Genomic DNA, 18,116 nt, shown 5'->3' on the forward strand with positions numbered 1-18,116 from the left:
TCCCGGGGGGGGGGGGGGGGGGGGGGGAGACGGGTACAAAAGCTACTTTACAAGATCATTGGTTTTTCTCCAGAACTTGAAAATTGTCACAGATTATTCCGAAGAAAAAAGTTAATCGCAATAATGCTGCAGAAAAGCTGTTTTGCTGCAGAAAAAAACGATACTCGGCGGATGATGACATTTTGCAGAAATGCTACAGAAAAATTGTTTTCTCTCCAATAGTTCTGCTTTTGTGCAGAATAACTAAATAAAGTCATAATCCGCTAAGGATAAAATCTGGCTTCACCTGTTAAACTGATAAGGTATGTGTGTTTGTGTGTGTGTGTTTGTGTGTGTGTGTGTGCGTATGTGTGCATGCACACATGAAGAATTTACGTCAGTAAAAACAAAAACCTATGAAATTCAGTACATGCATTACAGAGAGAGAGAGAGAGAGAGAGAGAGAGAGAGAGAGAGAGAGAGAGAGAGAGAGAGAGAGAGAGAGAGAGAGAGAGAGAGAGTGTAAAGGTGGCCGCATTCTCACAGCAGTGTGTGTGTGTGTGTGTGTGTGTGTGTGTGTGTGTGTGTGTGTGTGTGTGTGTGTGTGTGTGTGTGTGTGTGTGTGTGTGTGTGAGTGTGTTCCAGTTCCTAATTTCAATACTTGTGCATTGTACATTGATCATTTTGGTGTAGATGTTTGAACCAATACGTGTAGCTTAAAGCAATGGTTTTGCTCTCAGGTCCGAGTTCAAACCAGGATTTATAATATGACTTTTTGTGTGTTTTAGGATTCTTGCAGGATTACAAAAGCAAGTTACATACTGCTTCACATCAGAACAGTTACACACAACAGTGGACATACAGAATTGTATATTTTCACAAGAGTCTTCACCGACTACGCATTTCTTCCCAGCACTCATTACAACAGTTAACACATAATAGTTGCACATTTTCAGAAGAGTCTTCACTGACTACGCATTTCTTCCCAGCTCTCATTACAACAGTTAACACATAATAGTTGTACATTTTCACAAGTCTTCACTGACTATATACGCATTTCTTCCCAGCTCTCATTACAACAGTTGACACATAATAGTTGTACATTTTCACAAGAGTCTTCCCTGACTACGCATTTCTTCCCAGCTCTCATTACAACAGTTGACACATAATAGTAGTACATTTTCACAAGAGTCTTCACCGACTACGCATTTCTTCCCAGCACTCATTACAACAGTTGACAAATAATAGTTGTACATTTTCACAAGAGTCTTCACTGACTACGCATTTCTTCCCAGCTTTCTTTCTTTCTTTCTTTATTTGGTGTTTAACGTCGTTTTCAACCATTCAAGGTCATATCGCGATGGAGGGAAGGGGGGAGATGGGATAGAGCCACTTGTCAATTGTTTCTTGTTCACAAAAGCACTAATCAAAAATTTGCTCCAGGGGCTTGCAACGTAGTACAATATATTACCTTGTATACATGTATGTATATTCCTATATATGAACAAGGAGCTATCTTTCTTTATTTATTTGGTGTTTAACGTAGTTTTCAACCACGAAGGTTATATCGCGACGAGGGAAAGGGGGGAGATGGGATAGGGGAAAGGGGGGAGATGGGATAGAGCCACTTGTTAAGTGTTTCTTGTTCACAAAAGCACTAATCAAAAAATTGCTCCAGGGGCTTGCAACGTAGTACAATATATGACCTTACTGGGAGAATGCAAGTTTCCAGTACAAAGGACAAAACATTTCTTACATACTGCTTGACTAAAATCTTTACAAACATTGACTATATTCTATACAAGAACCACTTAACAAGGGTTAAAGGAGAAACAGAATCCGTTAGTCGCCTCAGACGACATGCGGGGTGCAGAGAAATAAGGATGTGGAAAAGAAGACTTTTGGTAAGTGAAATAAAGGTGATGGATCCAGTCAGGTAGAAATAAGACAACAAGAAAAGAATTGGAAAACTGCAGGGAATAGTAGGGAGAGTTTTCTTGGAAGGAAATATAGGTGAAAGGACTGGTAAGGCAGAAATAAGACAAAAGAAGAGAAGAAACAGAACCATTAGTCGCCTCTTACGACATGCTGGGTAGCATCGGGTAAATTCTTTCTAGTCCCAACCAATATGGGACTCCCCCTTACCCGCGGGGGGTACTGCTTGACTAAAATCTTTACAAAAATGGACTATATTCTATTCAAGAAACACTTAACAAGGAAAAAAGGAGAAACAGAATCCGTTAGTCGCCTCTTACGACATGCTGGGGAGCATCGGGTAAATTCTTTCTCGTCCCAATATGGGACACCCCCTAACCCGCGGGGGGATTGAAGAAAACGCTGCTTTGTGTGCCTATTGTGCATTTTATAAATTGTGTGTTCTTTTTACCTTTAGTCAAGTTTTGACTCAATGTTTTAACGTAGAGGGGGGAATCGAGACGAGGGTCGTGGTGGTGGTGGTGGTGTGTGTGTGTGTGTGTGTGTGTGTGTGTGTGTGTGTGTGTGTGTGTGTGTGTGTGTGTGTGTGTGTGTGTGTGTGTGTGTGTGTGTAGAGCGATTCAGAGTAAACTACTGGACCGATCTTTATGAAATTTTAGAGAGTTCCTGGGTATGATATCCCCAGACGTTTTTTTCATTTTTTTGATAAATGTCTTTGATGACGTCATATCCGGCTTTTCGTGAAAGTTGAGGCGGCACTGTCATGCTCTCATTTTTCAACCAAATGTGTTGAAATTTGGGTCAAGTAATCTTCGACGAAGCCCGGACTTTGGTATTGCATTTCAGCTTGGAGGCTTAAAATGTAATCAATGAGTTTGCTAATTAAAGTTGTCATTAAAATCGATTTTTTGCAAACAGATTTAAAATTGATTGCATCGTATTCTTCATCACATTCTGAATCTAAAAATATATATACTTATGTCATGTTTACTCTTAAAATGTGATCACAATTAACGAAAATAGAATAATTAGTCTTAGGATTAAAATGTAAGAAATCGATCCAAAAATGATGTCATCTTATTCGTGATCATTTCCTGACTCCAAAAACATATAGATACGATAGGTTGTATTCAAAACAAGCTCAGAAAGTAAACAAGAATACAGAAAAGCGCGCTTTCCTGCTTAGCACAATATGCTACCGCGCTAATCTGGCGTGTCAATATCACTACGTTTTGCACGTGGAAGGCCAGTGAGCGATTTCCTTCACGCGGGGATTGACGAAGCTGTACTGTCTTAGTGAATAAATAACGTGCGTTCAGTTTCATCACGTGAGTTCAACAGCTTGACTAAATGTAGTAATTTTGCCTTACGCGCCTTGTTTTTAGTTATTCAGAACAGTGTTCGTACTAACAGTGCATTGAGTGACGTGTGTTTGTTTCTGTTCACGGACCCACGGCTTTGTCGGTAAATGAAGCGTAGTGTGGTCAACGGTGAACACCCCACAGCTCGATACTCAGATTGTTTGGTGAAACATGTCACTGATACGCTATAAAGCTCGACTTGTTTTCTCTTCTTTTTCTTCCATATTCCAACTTTAAAAGCATTTCCAAGCGGAGAGAAAGTGACATTCGGACAGGGACACAGACACAGAATGGAGCTCTGCAAATCACAGAAAATAAAATCGAATAGGCACTTGAAGCAGAATTTTCTTCACAAATGGACACTGACAATAAAATAAAATGTGTTAATCCTCGACCTTTTTTCAATCCTCCACCTTTTGTCCTTTAGACATTTCGCCGTTGACCTTTTGTCACCCTCGACCTCTTGACTCTTAACCAAATGTCCTCGACCTTTTGGTTCTCACCCCAATTCTCTTCAAAAGCTTTCCCAAATGCAAATTGGTATAAAATTTGACAAAAATCTGATATTAAAGAACGCCAACTGAGCTTGACCCCTATCAGAAAACGGCAACAACATCGATGCTTCTCTAAAACCTGGCATTACACTCCGTACCGAAATGCTTTTTCTCTCCTGTATGTGTTAACATATGTCGCTTCAAATTACCAGACCGTAAAAACCTAGCACCACACTCATTGCATGCATGCTTTTTCTCCCCTGTATGTGTTACCATGTGTTGCTTCAAATCACCAGACCGTAAAAACATGGCACTACACTCATTGCATGCATGCTTTTTCTCCCCTGTATGTGTTAACATGTGTTGCTTCAACTGACCAGACCGTAAAAACATGGCACCACACTCATTGCATGCATGCTTTTTCTCCCTTGTATGTGTTACCATGTGTTGCTTCAAATCACCTGACCGTAAAAACATGGCACTACACTCATTGCATGCATGCTTTTTCTCCCCTGTATGTGTTAACATGTGTCGCTTCAAATAAGAAGACAGTTTGAAACTAGCATCACACTCAGTACACTCATACTTTTTCTCCCCTGTATGTGTTAACATGTGTTGCTTCAAAGAATCAGACCATAAAAACCTGGCACCACACTCATTGCATGCATGCTTTTTCTCCCTTGTATGTGTTACTATGTGTTGCTTCAAATCACCAGGCCGTACAAACATGGCACCACACTCATTGCATGCATGGTTTTTCTCTCCTGTATGTGTTAACATGTGTTTCTTCAAATAAGAAGACAGTTTGAAACTAGCATCACACTCAGTACACTCATACTTTTTCTCTCTCGTATCATACTTTTTCTCTCCCGTATGTCTTGACATGTGTCGCTTCACCTGACCAGGCCGTAAAAACTTGGCACCACAGTCATTGCATGCATGGTTTTTCTCCCCTGTATGTGTTAACATGTGTCGCTTCAAATAAGAAGACAGTTTGAAACTAGCATCACACTCAGTACACTCATACTTTTTCTCCCCTGTATGTGTTAACATGTGTTGCTTCAAAGAACCAGACCGTAAAAACCTGGCACCACACTCATTGCATGCATGCTTTTTCTCCCCTGTATGTGTTAATATGTGTTGCTTCAAATCACCAGACCGTAAAAACCTGGCACCACACTCATTGCATGCATGCCTTTTCTGCCTTGTATGTGTTGTAATCACAACCTGCTGATTCTTGCGACCTGAACACGGGAATGTGGTGTCAGACATTGGAACTGGATCTGGTTCACGTCTCTCATTTAGTTCTAATCTACCCATGCTTTGAGTTTCTGTTATCCATCTCTCTCGTTTCAGCCAGGTATCACAATGAGTGTCGACTGCAGTCTGTGTTTCTGGTGTCTGTATCTCTTGTTTCAGCCAGGGGTCACCATGAGTGTTCACTGCAGTCTGTGTTTCTGGTGTCTGTATCTCTTGTTTCAGCCAGGTACCGCTATGAGTGTTGACTACAGTCTGTGTTTTTGGTGTCTGTATCTCTTGTTTCAGCCAGGTATCGCTATGAGTGTCGACTGCAGTCTGTATTTCTGGTGTCTGTATCTCTTGTTTCAGCCAGGTATCGCTATGAGTGTCGACTGCAGTCCGTGTTTCTGGTGTCTGTATCTCTTGTTTCAGCCAGGTATCACTGTGAGAGTTGACTACAGTCTGTGTCTTTGGTGTCTGTATCTCTTGTTTCAGCCAAATATCACTGTGAGAGTTGACTGCAGTCCCTGTTTCTGGTGTCTGTATCTCTTGTTTCAGCCAAGTATGACTGCAATTGTCAACTGCAGTCTGTATTTCTGGTGTCTGAATCTCTGGTTTGAGCCAGGCATCGCTGTGCCCATTAACTGCAGCTTTTGGCATGGTAGCTGTGTTGACTGCAGCTTTTCCGTCCAATGACTGCACTGTAGGCATGGTAGATGTGTTGACTGCAGCTGTTCTGCCCAATGATTGCACTGTAGGCATGGTAGATGTGTTGACTGCAGCTTTTCCGTCCAATGACTGCACTGTAGGCATGGTAGCTGTGTTGACTGCAGCTTTTCCGTCCAATGACTGCACTGTAGACATGGTAGATGTGTTGACTGCAGCTGTTCTGCCCAATGACTGCACTGTAGGCATGGTAGCTGTGTTGACTGCAGCTTTTCCGCCCAATGACTGCACTGCAGTCATGGTAGCTGTTTTGACCTCCCTGTTCGGCACTGAAAGGAATGCAAGTGATATAGGTGATGCAAATTAGTATCTACAGAGACAGTAGAGTACACAGAGACGCTTCATACAGCGCTGAAAATTGAAACAGGAAGCCCTGTGGCGCCACCACGCGGACACATGTAAAAACCTACTTTCGCTTTCCACAGCAGTAGCGATATCGTGCAGCACAACCATAGCCGCACCATAAAAAAAACACAGCGGGGCATGGTCTTTGTGTGGGTGTGTGTGTGTGTGTGTGTGTGTGTGTGTGTGTGTGTGTGTAACTGACTTAAAGAGAGAGAGAGAGAGAGAGAGAGAGAGAAAGAGAGAGAGAAAGAGAAAGAGAGAGAGAAAGAGAGAGAGAGAGAGAAAGAGAGAGAGAAAGAGAGAGAGAGAGAGAGAAAGAGAAAGAGAAAGAGAGAGAGAGAGAGAGAGCTTTCTGAACAAGAAATAAGAAATAAGACAATCATCGATCAATCAAGATTCTTTAATTAAAGTCAGCTTGGTCACAAGAATGTTGTTTAAGTTGCTGTAGTGTACAGTTTTTCTTACATGATAATTTCTTAGCTCCGTGCAATCGACTACCCATATCAGTTTGAGGTGCTGGGACGACGCAAAGTTGACTAAATGCCTTAGTTACCGATTTAACCGTGAAATATTTTGTTAACGATTTATTCCTGAAAATTTTTTCTCAGGCTTAACTGACCATGTATACAGTATGTATTTTTATCCCATGGCCTGTCTCTTTGTCTCTGTTAGCTGAGGAGGTGATTATTCTGAATTATCCATCGCAACCATCTGAATTACCCATCACAACCGAGTTTCGATCTCAACTGTCATTGTCTTTGATTCCAGAGTACAATTGAATAATTTATAGAGGTCATCTGCATATTCAGAGTTTACAGATGGACTACTTTTTTCAACATACGACTGAAATACTTTATGGTGTCAAAGTCAAAATCACGTATAGGTACAGGCCTACATGTGTCAATATTGAGTGTGACATGAAGTTCTTGTACATCATTGTAAAGAGTGTGAATGACGTTTTAGTTTAGATGTCAAGCGCTTAGAGCAAGCCTTTTTAACAAAAGTTTTTGATTTAGCGCTATATAAATGTTATTATTATTATTATTATTAATATTGAGAAAATAAAGAATACTTCATACGATACGCACATTCTGCATGGATTTAAAGAGCGGAGTCGAGATATTTCGCTGGCTGAAGCGACTGCATGGTCAAAGGCATGTTCAACGAGTATCGCGAGTGGGATCAAGGGACGATACTCCCTAATTTTTACACAGACAGCCATCTACACAGAACCGTGAGAGAGAGAGAGAGAGAGAGAGAGAGAGAGAGAGAGAGAGAGAGAGAGAGAGAGAGAGAGAGAGAGAGAGAGAGAGAGAGAGAGAGAGAGAGAGAGCAATCAAAACACCCCAGTCACCTGGTAGTTCGAAAACTCAATCTGAAACTGACATTGATTGTCGAAGGCATGCCTGCGGTGCATAACTCTGGAAAAGTTGTCGTAGCTGGGAACCCGTTCAGATCCATTCCAACGCCAAAAACATTATCAGAAGAGTCACCATGAAGTCAAATCAAACGTTAGGTTTTCTCATTTGGTTATTTGCTTTGCCTTTAAGTGTATTGCTTCAATTGATAGCTGAATCTGCTTACAACCGTGCTGTTCAAGACTGTTCGAACTGTCGTCTGCTAGACGGGCTTGTGTGAATCCGAGTCGAGTAAACTGCGGGGTTCAGCAACAAATGAGGGAGTGGCATTAAAATGAAAAGAAGAAGACGAAAAGAAGTTGGAGATACAGTTAAGATATATGGGGAAGAGAAGAGGATGTGAGGTGTTAGATGTTGCCAACCTTAGGTGTTCAAACTCAAGACCGGGACAAAATAGAAAGCGAATGTACTGCGACCGACTCTCAGTGCCGACACACAACTTCCAAGCTTTATTGCTTAACGTCTACAACAAAGCTTTAGCTCACCTAAACCCGGCGACTGAATATGTAAGTGATCCACGTGTGAAAACCGAAACAGAACAGCGCGATGACAGCCAACATTTCTATCCCCGACTGACCAACAGTAACACTGCATGCGCACTGACTTGGGTCAACGATCAAACCAGCACGGCCCGAACTGAATTTGTTGCGCTGCCATTATCGTGCGCAATTCTGGTAAAAATATAAACCCGGTATGCCGAATTGAGTATAACGAAAGCCGATGTCAAATATACACAGGGATATTTTAAAATGACTTTCAAAATGTAAAAGCAGATAGCAGACCTTTTTATAAGCAATATGAATTCATGACTGAATGTCCACATACAAGTCGAATGACGCCGTCCATTATGCTGACAAATGGGAACTAGCTTTGCGCATGAATTCATTGACATGAATTTCGACTGCGGAGGCTTTTGGTAAGCTGAAAACAGGCACGGGCAGGTTTTAGTGGAAAAAGTAAGTGTTTTCAATGAAAACGTCGGAGTAATGGGATAAATAGCTTACACACCTCGTCCTGAATATCTTGCATATTTTCCCTCTGGTCGATTTTCAGGTATTACCTCGTCAAAGGCTCGGTAATACCTGAAAATCGACCCTCGGGAAAATATGCAAGATAATCAGAACTCGGAGTGTGTAACCTATATGTATTCGACTAGAACACACAAAAATAACGACGGTTAGTTCACGAAAAGACACTGATTTAAATCATGTTTGCATAACTACAGCGATGCAGCGGGTATTGCCTAAGTAAATTTGATTTAATTTCAATCTACACCATTTTCTGCGGTGTTTATATGGTCATTTAAAAAGGATGTTCACAAACCAAACATATTTTTTCATTCAGTTACTTTTTGCAGCACTGTCAGCCGGACAGAACAGATAGATCAATACAAACGTGATATATAAACACAGCCGACAGCAGCCGCTATACGCGAACTTCCTTGTGCGGCAGGGAGTTGCTCTTTTCCCGCGCGCTGGCGGCCGGTCTCACTTGCGCACCGCAGTGCAAAGAAGGATGAAGCGTCTCTATGTACTCTGTAGTCTCTGGTATCTATTACAGTAATAAATGCATCTCCTTTGTGATTGTTTTGTACTTCTGTGTGTGTGTTCGGAGGGGGGGGGGGAGACTTAGCTTTGCATCTACCGGTATTTGAGATTAACTTATTCTTCTTCTTCATTCGTGGGCTGAAACTCCCATGTACACTCGTGTTTTTGCACGAGTGGAATTTTACATGTATGACCGTTTTTACCCCGCCATTTAGGCAGCCATACGCCGCTTTCAGAGGAAGCATGCTGGGTATTTTTGTGTTTCTATAACCCACCGAACTCTGACATGGATTACAGGATCTTTTCCGTGCGCACTTGGTCTTTGGCTTGCGTGTACACACAAAGGGGGATAAGCCACTAGCAGGTCTGCACATAAGTTGACCTGGGAGATCGGAAAAATCTCCACACTTAACCCACCAGGCGGCCGCAACCGGGATTAGGGGTATACAATACAATACAAAAACCCGACGAAACATTTTGTAAGGCCTTCAACACCATTTTATGATGCATACAGGTCTCTTGCGTGGCTAATTAGCACATATGTAAACCATACAGGCGCTTCAATAGTTTATTCTAGCCTACCGCAGTCGTTAGCGTATTGTGTGCAACTGCAATCAGTGACGTCAAGTCAGCTCTAGTCAAATATTACCTTTGGCTTCGAAAAAACGGCAGCAATTTTCTAAATCTCAGTACAGCAGAAGGAATCTGGCGTTATTGTCGGAGTTCGGCATGTGAGGCATAGTCTCCCTCACGTATGTAGGATAAAATCTGTTCTACTGTATAGCCACTACGTCTTATACAAGGTATGATCCAAAGAAAAGGATCAAATGTGATTTTCGCAGAGACCGTTTGGCGTATCTGGCTCAAATTACAGCAGTCATTAGAACTACTCTCCTCCAATATCGATGCAGAGTCACAAGTGTCTAAGCCAATCAGAAGAGGACTTAAGGTGACCTTATTTTGGGGTTGCTTTTCAGCTCTGATTTGACGGCTTTTTTGTAGGTCCTGGGTGCAGTGAATCTTGTTCGCAAAACGTCTGATGTTCAAAGAGGGTATGTTCAGCAATCTCAAGGGGTGTACTCAGGTCTGAAGACAGTGTGAGGCAAACATAAGATCATTTGGTCTTTTAGGAATGGAGTTACGGCCCTTCTTTCATGGAGACTGACATTTTCATGAAAAATTAGGGCAGTCTGGGTTTCGCAGTTTGGTCGCTGACTGCGGAACTCGTGAATAAGTTTGGGTAAAATGGTTTCTGCATAGTATGTGACAATGACTGTGCTGTTAGTAGCAATAAATAAATCGACAGCAACGGGACCTTCGTGGTAAAAAAATACAGCGAATAGCCCTGTTTCTGCTTTAAAAACATCGCTTACAAATTTGATACATCTCGTCGTTTTGGTCTAGACACGCTTTGTTTCTGTGTTTTCTGGCACTAAAGTAGAAGGAAACAAAAGTCTTATAGTCATTGATTACAGTGTTAGTGTTAGAGAGGTTTGGTTTATAACCTTACCGTATGGCTCTGGTTCCGTCATGTGCCAGTACTGCGGTGTCTCTTCTGCGACATCAATCTCTATCTTGATGTCAGACAGAATTGCTGTGTCTCCTTCCTCCATGCTGCAGTGAGAAGCTTCTGCATGTACCTGTCTGGTCACTAGTGAAGGCCTTGATGGTTCCCCACTGTTCACGGCGTTACTGTAGAAAAAGAACAAAAAATGTGGTACATGTATTTGAAGAAAACGAGGATGAAATGGTGCAATGGTTATTCTGCTTGCACTTGCAGTAAAAATTAAAAAAAATTCCATGGCAGCTGGTCGTTATGGTAATTCTTCCCACACAACATCACAACCACCAAAATAGCACAGCCGCCACAGGAACATCTGAACAGCCATTTTCAATTTTTCAAGGTAAAAAAGTCGTGGTCTTGTCTTTCAAAAGTGTTTTGTTTTCACAAACTACAAACATGGCACGCGCCCCTCAGTATATGGCCAAGAATCTGTCATGGCGTAGAAAGAAGGAAAGAGCCCGCTTGAATTATTTGGCAGGCTCCTGCTTCTAATAAACTTTTTTTGCAAAGAACATTTCTGTGTTGGATGAAAGAGGATAAATGGACGAACGTTTTGGTATAACATGGTGTCAAATTTATGCCGTAAGCAATGAATAACAGACTTCTGATTCCAACCTTACCTAGTCATTCTGGAGAGAAAAGCGTTACGCGATTTTGGGTGCTTTCAGTTTTGTAAGAACTGTACTCCGAACACCTGCGCGACAGGTAAAACCTTCATACAAATCAGGCAGAAAATGAATGCAGTGTTTAATGAGACCAAAAATGGGCTCGACGGAGCTGCCAACTTCTTTCATTTCGCTTGGAAAAGTGATGCGAGATGTACGTTATTATCCTTGTGTCAATTCGGTATCGGTCAGTCAAACGGTCGTACAGTTCGCAGTAAATGTAAGATGGCCGCCAAAGATCGATTTTGAGGTTCAGAAAGTCTACTAAGTCTAAAAAAATATTTAAAAAATTGCTTGCAATGCATGCTTTGTCTGTGATTCGTGAAAATCGACACGATTTATTGATTTTGTGTAAAGAAAAATTACATATAACCAAAATCCACCCTTTATTTGTGTTAATTTTAAAGGTCCTTGTCTACATTTTTATACCGAAATCGCCATTTGACCATTAAAATGCAGAGTCTATTATCTACAAATATCAACAATACACCCCCTTTCGATCAGGAAAGAGGAAGCCAGTGTAGCCGTTTGAAAATTCATTGTAGTATTCCAGCGTAGTACTCCTAGTAGGATATCCTTATTTGAAAAATGCCAAGCGCAAAACTCCTCTCAAATCCCGTGCATTTCGTGCACTTAAAAAAAAGCGTGGACAGCGCTCCAGTGTCAAACTGTTGCTGCACTTGTTTGGGCGTGGCTATAAGCATTGTGACATGAATTTGATTGGTCAGTATTTTTAGGGAAAGCACATGTTCTCAGCAAACAGAAAACAAAATATTGGAAGCGTGAGTCACGCTACCCAAAAATAAAATCTTTTTTTACATATATTTTTTTTCTATAACTTTTTTCCCCATGGTTCATGCATCATCTGACATAACTTTTTAGCGAAATCTAACCATAAGATTATTGAAAAAAAGCAAAAATGTAGACGACCACCTTTAAGTGATTTGACAAAGTTTTCAAGTTTTAATTATTTGACCAGTGTTCAGCTGTGTGTATGTGTCCGATCACATGTTGGTTATGATTGACTTGTGAATCCGGAAGTTGCTTTTTGTTGCATTCATTTTGCATTCTGAATATATTTTGCATTCACCGATCAAAAAGTGTTGACTTTACAGTGAGCTTGAGTGAATATTGCATGTTGTGAATGTGTACATGTACCTAAACTACCTTGTAGGGGAAGGGCTCTTAATATGGACCACCTCCTGTTCTGACAAACTAACGGCGCTAGAGCACTCAAAAAAGTTGTATTCGCTGTATTCACCCTCTCTGGATAACTTGCACATGTCAAAACAGTTGCAGAAACACAAATCTCAAAACCGTTAGGCTTTTTCTCCTTTTTACATTCAGTCAAGTTTTGTTTTAACATAGAGGGGGAATCGAGACGAGGGTCGTGGTGTATGTGTCTGTCTGTCTGTGTGTGTGTGTGTAGAGTGATTCAGAGTAAACTACTGGACCGAACTTTATAAAAATTTAACATGAGAGTTCCTGGATATGATATCCCCAGACGTTTTTTTTATTTTTTCGATAAATGTCTTTGATGACGTCATATCCGGCTTTTTGTAAAAGTTGAGGCGGAATTGTCACACCCTCATTTTTCAATAAAATTGATTGAAATTTAGGCCAACCAATCTTCGACGAAGGCCGGACTTTGGTATTGCATTTCAGCTTGGAGGCTTAAAAATTAATTAATGACTTTGGTAAACAACTGGACCGAACTTTATAAAATTTAACATGAGAGTTCCTGGATATGATATCCCCAGACGTTTTTTTTCATTTTTTCGATAAATGTCTTTGATGACGTCATATCCGGCTTTTTGTAAAAGTTGAGGCGGAACTGTCACACCCTCATTTTTCAATAAAATTGATTGATCTGAAAATTGTAATTAAAATTATTTTTTTATGAAACGATCCATCATTTTCTGATTCCAAAAACATATAAATATGTTATATTCGGATTAAAAACAAGCTCTGAAAATTAAAAATATAAAAATTATGATTAAAATTAAATTTCCGAAATCGATTTAAAAACAATTTCATCTTATTCCTTGTCCGTTCCTGATTCCAAAAACATATATACTAGATGATTACCCGCTTCGCCGGGTACCGGCTTCGCCGGGAAGAAGTAGAGCCGAATACCAGGCTGCGCCTGGGACCGGGTGTACGCCGGCTTTGCCGGCGCACGAAGGAAAGGAGATAAACGCGCAAAACACTGGAGACCTTCTAAAAATAGTAACGTGCAGAGACCTTCTAAAAATAGTAACGTAGTAACGGGAATATAGATTGACGCCACACTTTCGGTTTCCTAAAAATCATATTTCCATCGCGGAAAGCGTAGTGGCGTAGTTTGGAAAAAAATTTGCAGTAAATTACGCCCAAATCGTAAGGGTAGGCAGGTCTGCATAGTCCTGTATACACTCCGGCGTTTTCGACACCACTTTGGAACACTTAGAGCTACATATCATATTTTCCAAAACACACAAGTCAACATCCCACAATAGCAATTAGCGGTAATCTTGAACTTTAGTGTTAAATTCATAGCTCAGAATTCAGAGGCATCTAAGCCTCCAAATTTGCAGAACCTGCACTTGTAAGTATAACAATTCATTTTTAGATCCCTTTGATGTCACGGAATGAACTGTATCTTTGTGTACAAATGCATTTCGTTTACATGCCTCAAACTCAAAGACGGAATTATGATTATCCGTGAATTCCGACAGGGGATATAAAGTTATCTGTTGTGTATATATATATGATGTCGCTTGGTTGAAAACGTAAGCTTTCCGGCGTCATTTTCATTGATCAAACAACCAAATTAATCAATTATGCTAAAGTTTGGAGCTCAATCCGTCAATTAATTTCACGACAAAATAATGTTCTTTGGCTTGTACACCGTACAATCAAAAATAAGTAAAGAATGCCCCTGAATTCTGAGCTATGAATTTAACACAATTCTGAGCTATGAATTTAACACAATTCTGAGCTATGAATTTAACACACTAAAGCATATCAAAATACTCATTTAAACCAACCTAGCTTCAACAAAACAGTTTTACAATCTTTCGATTTACAAGCTTTTCAGACACCATGCTTAAACAAGCAATCAGATCGATTTCCCCCCTAACGTCGTTTTGCACAAAATTGCCAAATGTGACCCTCCACCACGGATTGAGTCGCATGTCACCTTTGCATGATTTTCATATTTTTACATTTTCCTAAAGAATTGTGTATGCTCTATCCAGTGGTGAAAACCGTTTTAGAAAAGAGCGAAAACTGTTTGAGTTATAAGCCTGTGACTAAGGTGACCCTCACACTGTTACCAGACACTCTCCGGACTTATATTAAGCCTAGCGCAGAACAGCGCGAGGTGACATGCGACTCATTTCGTGGTGGAGGGTCACAAATGAGAAAGGAATAGACACAAAACAAATAATGTATTGACACATACTGAACAGACCCAGTGCCTGAGTGTGTGTTCATTTCTTGAACTTGAACTTGAACTTGAACTTGCGATGTTTAAGGCCTTAGGCCTGTTCATCGATCCTGTCGAATGGTACTCCAATAACACTTTTTTGGTGGCATGCGCGGGCGGTTATTGGTAGCACGTTGGCGAGAATTTCTCTGGTCTGTCTGCCCATAGATATCCCTTGACAGGATCGCCAACTCTGCGCGCGCGCCAACGCTGGCCCTGTTTCGAACTCCCGTCTGCGGCTGCGAGAGGTTTTGACAGTAACTTTACTTCCGGTGCAGTCTTTCAACACATGGAGAAGAAGGAGAATTTCGAAGGGGAGGTGGAGTTTGTGGCTGAGGTATGTGAAAAGCAAACAAAGCAATACAAAAAGATCATTGCTGATGATTGAAATGAGTCATGTGAATCAACAATAAAGATTGATTGTGGACAGCACGTCATTATTTTTGTTTTTAACACTTGAAACGCGAGAGCATCTGACACACTGGTAAATCCGAAGCTGTGCACGCAAGCTGATCAGCAGATCGTTTTTCTGCAGAATTCTCGCTCACATCGGCCACTATTTTAGCTCAGCGAACCGACAAATTTGCAACAGAACAATTTCTGAATGTTAGAAATTCGGCTGTAGATTTATAGATACCCTTTCTATTCCATGGTTGTTGTTTTTTCAGGGGGAAAGTACCGACATCTCAATCGCTGAAAAGATGACAGCATCACCACAAAAGAAACTCCAAGAATTGCCAAAAGTAAGTAAATATATTGACAGATCTATGTAAAAGACTATGAAAATTTAGAACTGGAACAACAGATATTCAAGAAATAACCGATAAGTGATATATTATAACTGAACCATTGATTGATTTGAATGTACATCATGCATGGAAGTTAAAAATGGTGCAGGAACTGAAGTCAGATCAACACATCAAAAAGATCAGTGCAATATATTTGTTTTCTTTCCCCTCCAGCATAATTCTGTTTTGATATATGCTTGATGTCTTCTGTTGTTTTTAAATTCATTGTCACTTCTAAATTGCATGCTTTATTGCAGAACGCTTGTGCATCTATCAAGAATGACAACTGCCTTTCACCGGAGCTCAGAGGGCTTGTCGACCAATTCAGTAATTGAAAAGTAAGTTTTTGAGTAAGGCGATATAAAAAATATCAGCTTGCAAAGTCCCAGTACCTGAAAGATCACTTTCATTCATAGTTTTCGAGCAAAAATACTGCTTCGTTGCACAGAGAGGCTACTGTTTACAAATATTTTAGGTACATGCCTGCCACTACAATATTTCATGTGTTTTTTAGGATCATTGATAGCACATGTCATAGTTGAAAGACATGATAAGGATTCATGAAAGTGGTTTGTCAACACGTTCTATAACGACAAATGGAATACAAAATTTAATATGTTCACATCCATTCATGTAAAGTGTAGTTTTTGGTTGTTGTCGTGTGTTGTTGGTTTTGATTGTGTGCATGCATCTACATCTTCAGTTTCACTCTTGGGTTGATTTCTGCTATATTTGTGTGTCGTTTTATTTATAATATTTTATTTTCTGTGTTTTAGGTGCAGATCTGGAAGAGAAACTTCTGCTTCTTCATGACTGCCTAGTTCCCTGAGGCAAGGTTGGGAATGCTGCCAAGGAGAAGGCATGGGCCAGGTACTACTCTGCTTTTTCAACCCAGCATTCAGGCATTACTGAGTTGACAATATCCCCTGCAGTTTCAGCCTGGATTGCCTTGAACATGTTTATACTGTTGGTGTCTTAAAGGCCTATGAAGAAAAACTAGGGAACCAGTAAGTGCATTAGAAATCAAAGAGGATGAAGAGGACAATGCAAAGTATGTTGGAGGATGTGTTGCCAAAAAGCTAAAACAGAGAGTTTGGTGTCTCCAAAAGAGTGCGTACAGAGATGAGAAATTGCAGTGTTTGGAAGCCCTGACTTGCGCACCTGAATCCTACAGTGAAAAGAGTGAAACCACCCCTGACATGACAAGCATGCTGAACAAGGGCAAACTGACCTTTGTCAAGCCCAATGTATTGCAGATGTGTCTGTCCATGCAACACAAAGCAGAAATCTTAAACAGAATGAGGCAAAGCGTTGATGATATTAAATAACCAAAGGGAAGTAAGTGCTCTTTATTCCTACGACATGACTGTGTAATAGAGTAAGCGAGAGTTGTACAAAACCTTTTCTCCTGGCACCTGAGAGAATAACAAGCATTGAAATATACAAGCGACTTTCATCCTCTCGTGCCAGGAGAAAAGGTTCCGTACAACTCTCGCTTAATCTATTACACATGTCCTGTGCATAAAGAGCGATTACTTCCCTTTGGTGATTTGATGTCCATGGAACATATTTTCTGGGAAACCTGTGCATCAACACACAGGCAAAAGCAGATGACTTTATTGAACCATGCAGGAACAGTGATGCTGTTCCGGTGTGTTTTTATGACACTTTGTATTCATTTGATCTTTCACAAGCTGTTCAAGAAGACACTTTGCAAAATGTTCTGTTTTTTTTAAATAAGACTCCACCTCAAACTGAAGACAATGATGGACAAAATGAAATGTACATGGAAAGAAAAGACTGAGGAAAAAGCTGAAAACATACAATGTTGGACAAAATGAAATGCACATGGAAAGAAAGGAGTTTGAGGAAAAAGCTGAAAACATACAATGTTGAGAACAATCAGGAAGGATCTCTGTAGTGTGTTGTGTATGATCTTTCTTCATGCAGTACAAACTATCCTATCTGATCAAGTGAATTTGAACTTCTTGATTGTTGTCTTAGGTGTCAATTTTTTGTGTTAAAATCTGCTGTCGTTAAAATGTACTTCTCTTCCTATTTGGTTCAGTATTGTATCACATGGCTTGTTCAGTGCCTGTTCTGTATTTTCATCAGTCCATGTAAATTTAAGTCTGCAACATGAAAAATTGAAACATATTCATTTTGCTATGGTTCAAACCTAATTCCTTTATGTACTTGTTCAAAATATAATTTTGACAACGAGATATTTTGCAAACAGTTTTCATTTCAAAATCAATTGTCAGCCACTTGATAAATGTCTTGCATCGATGCGTCTGATTGTTTTTATGTTGACCACTATGTACACTGGAATTTGCTTTGCTTTCCTAATAGAACATGTTCAGTCGCATACCAGCAACACTTTGTTATAACCTTGAATGGTTGAAAACGACGTTAAACACCAAATAAAGAAAGAAAGAAAGAAAGCAACACTTTGTTAACGTTTGAATGGAATTGGAAGTTGTATGAACTCAAATAGAGCATAATAATATGTATCTTTGGTCACAGTGACACACACACACACCATACAGTGACAATTAATGCAGGGCCGGACTAGGGCTACCGGGG

General features: G+C 40.4%; 1 protein-coding gene and 1 long non-coding RNA gene across 4 annotated transcripts; one reads left to right on the plus strand and one right to left on the minus strand.

The window, feature by feature from the left end:
- Positions 1 to 693: 693 nt before the first annotated feature.
- On the minus strand, positions 694 to 14,820 carry LOC138949689 (zinc finger protein 436-like). 3 transcript variants are annotated; one of them, XM_070321474.1, is made up of 3 exons: positions 14,303 to 14,670; positions 10,555 to 10,736; positions 694 to 6,003 (listed from the first exon to the last, which is right to left on the minus strand). In XM_070321474.1, exons 2-3 carry the CDS (start codon positions 10,655 to 10,657, stop codon positions 3,902 to 3,904), a joined length of 2,205 nt encoding a protein of 734 aa, XP_070177575.1. In that variant the 5' UTR covers positions 10,658 to 10,736; positions 14,303 to 14,670; the 3' UTR covers positions 694 to 3,901. The 3 variants fall into 3 exon arrangements, with proteins under 3 accessions (XP_070177575.1, XP_070177573.1, XP_070177574.1); XM_070321473.1 differs by lacking the exon at positions 14,303 to 14,670 and adding an exon at positions 14,719 to 14,820 and having other exon boundaries at positions 831 to 6,003; XM_070321472.1 differs by lacking the exon at positions 14,303 to 14,670 and having other exon boundaries at positions 10,555 to 11,037.
- LOC138949770 (uncharacterized) lies at positions 14,788 to 17,974 on the plus strand. Its single transcript, XR_011450431.1, has 4 exons — positions 14,788 to 15,079; positions 15,411 to 15,485; positions 15,788 to 15,868; positions 16,307 to 17,974. It is a non-coding gene; the product is annotated as an uncharacterized lncRNA (long non-coding RNA).
- The last annotated feature ends 142 nt before the right edge of the window (positions 17,975 to 18,116 follow it).

This window comes from Littorina saxatilis, linkage group LG16 (genome assembly GCF_037325665.1).
Source record: "Littorina saxatilis isolate snail1 linkage group LG16, US_GU_Lsax_2.0, whole genome shotgun sequence".
NCBI lineage: Eukaryota > Metazoa > Mollusca > Gastropoda > Littorinimorpha > Littorinidae > Littorina > Littorina saxatilis.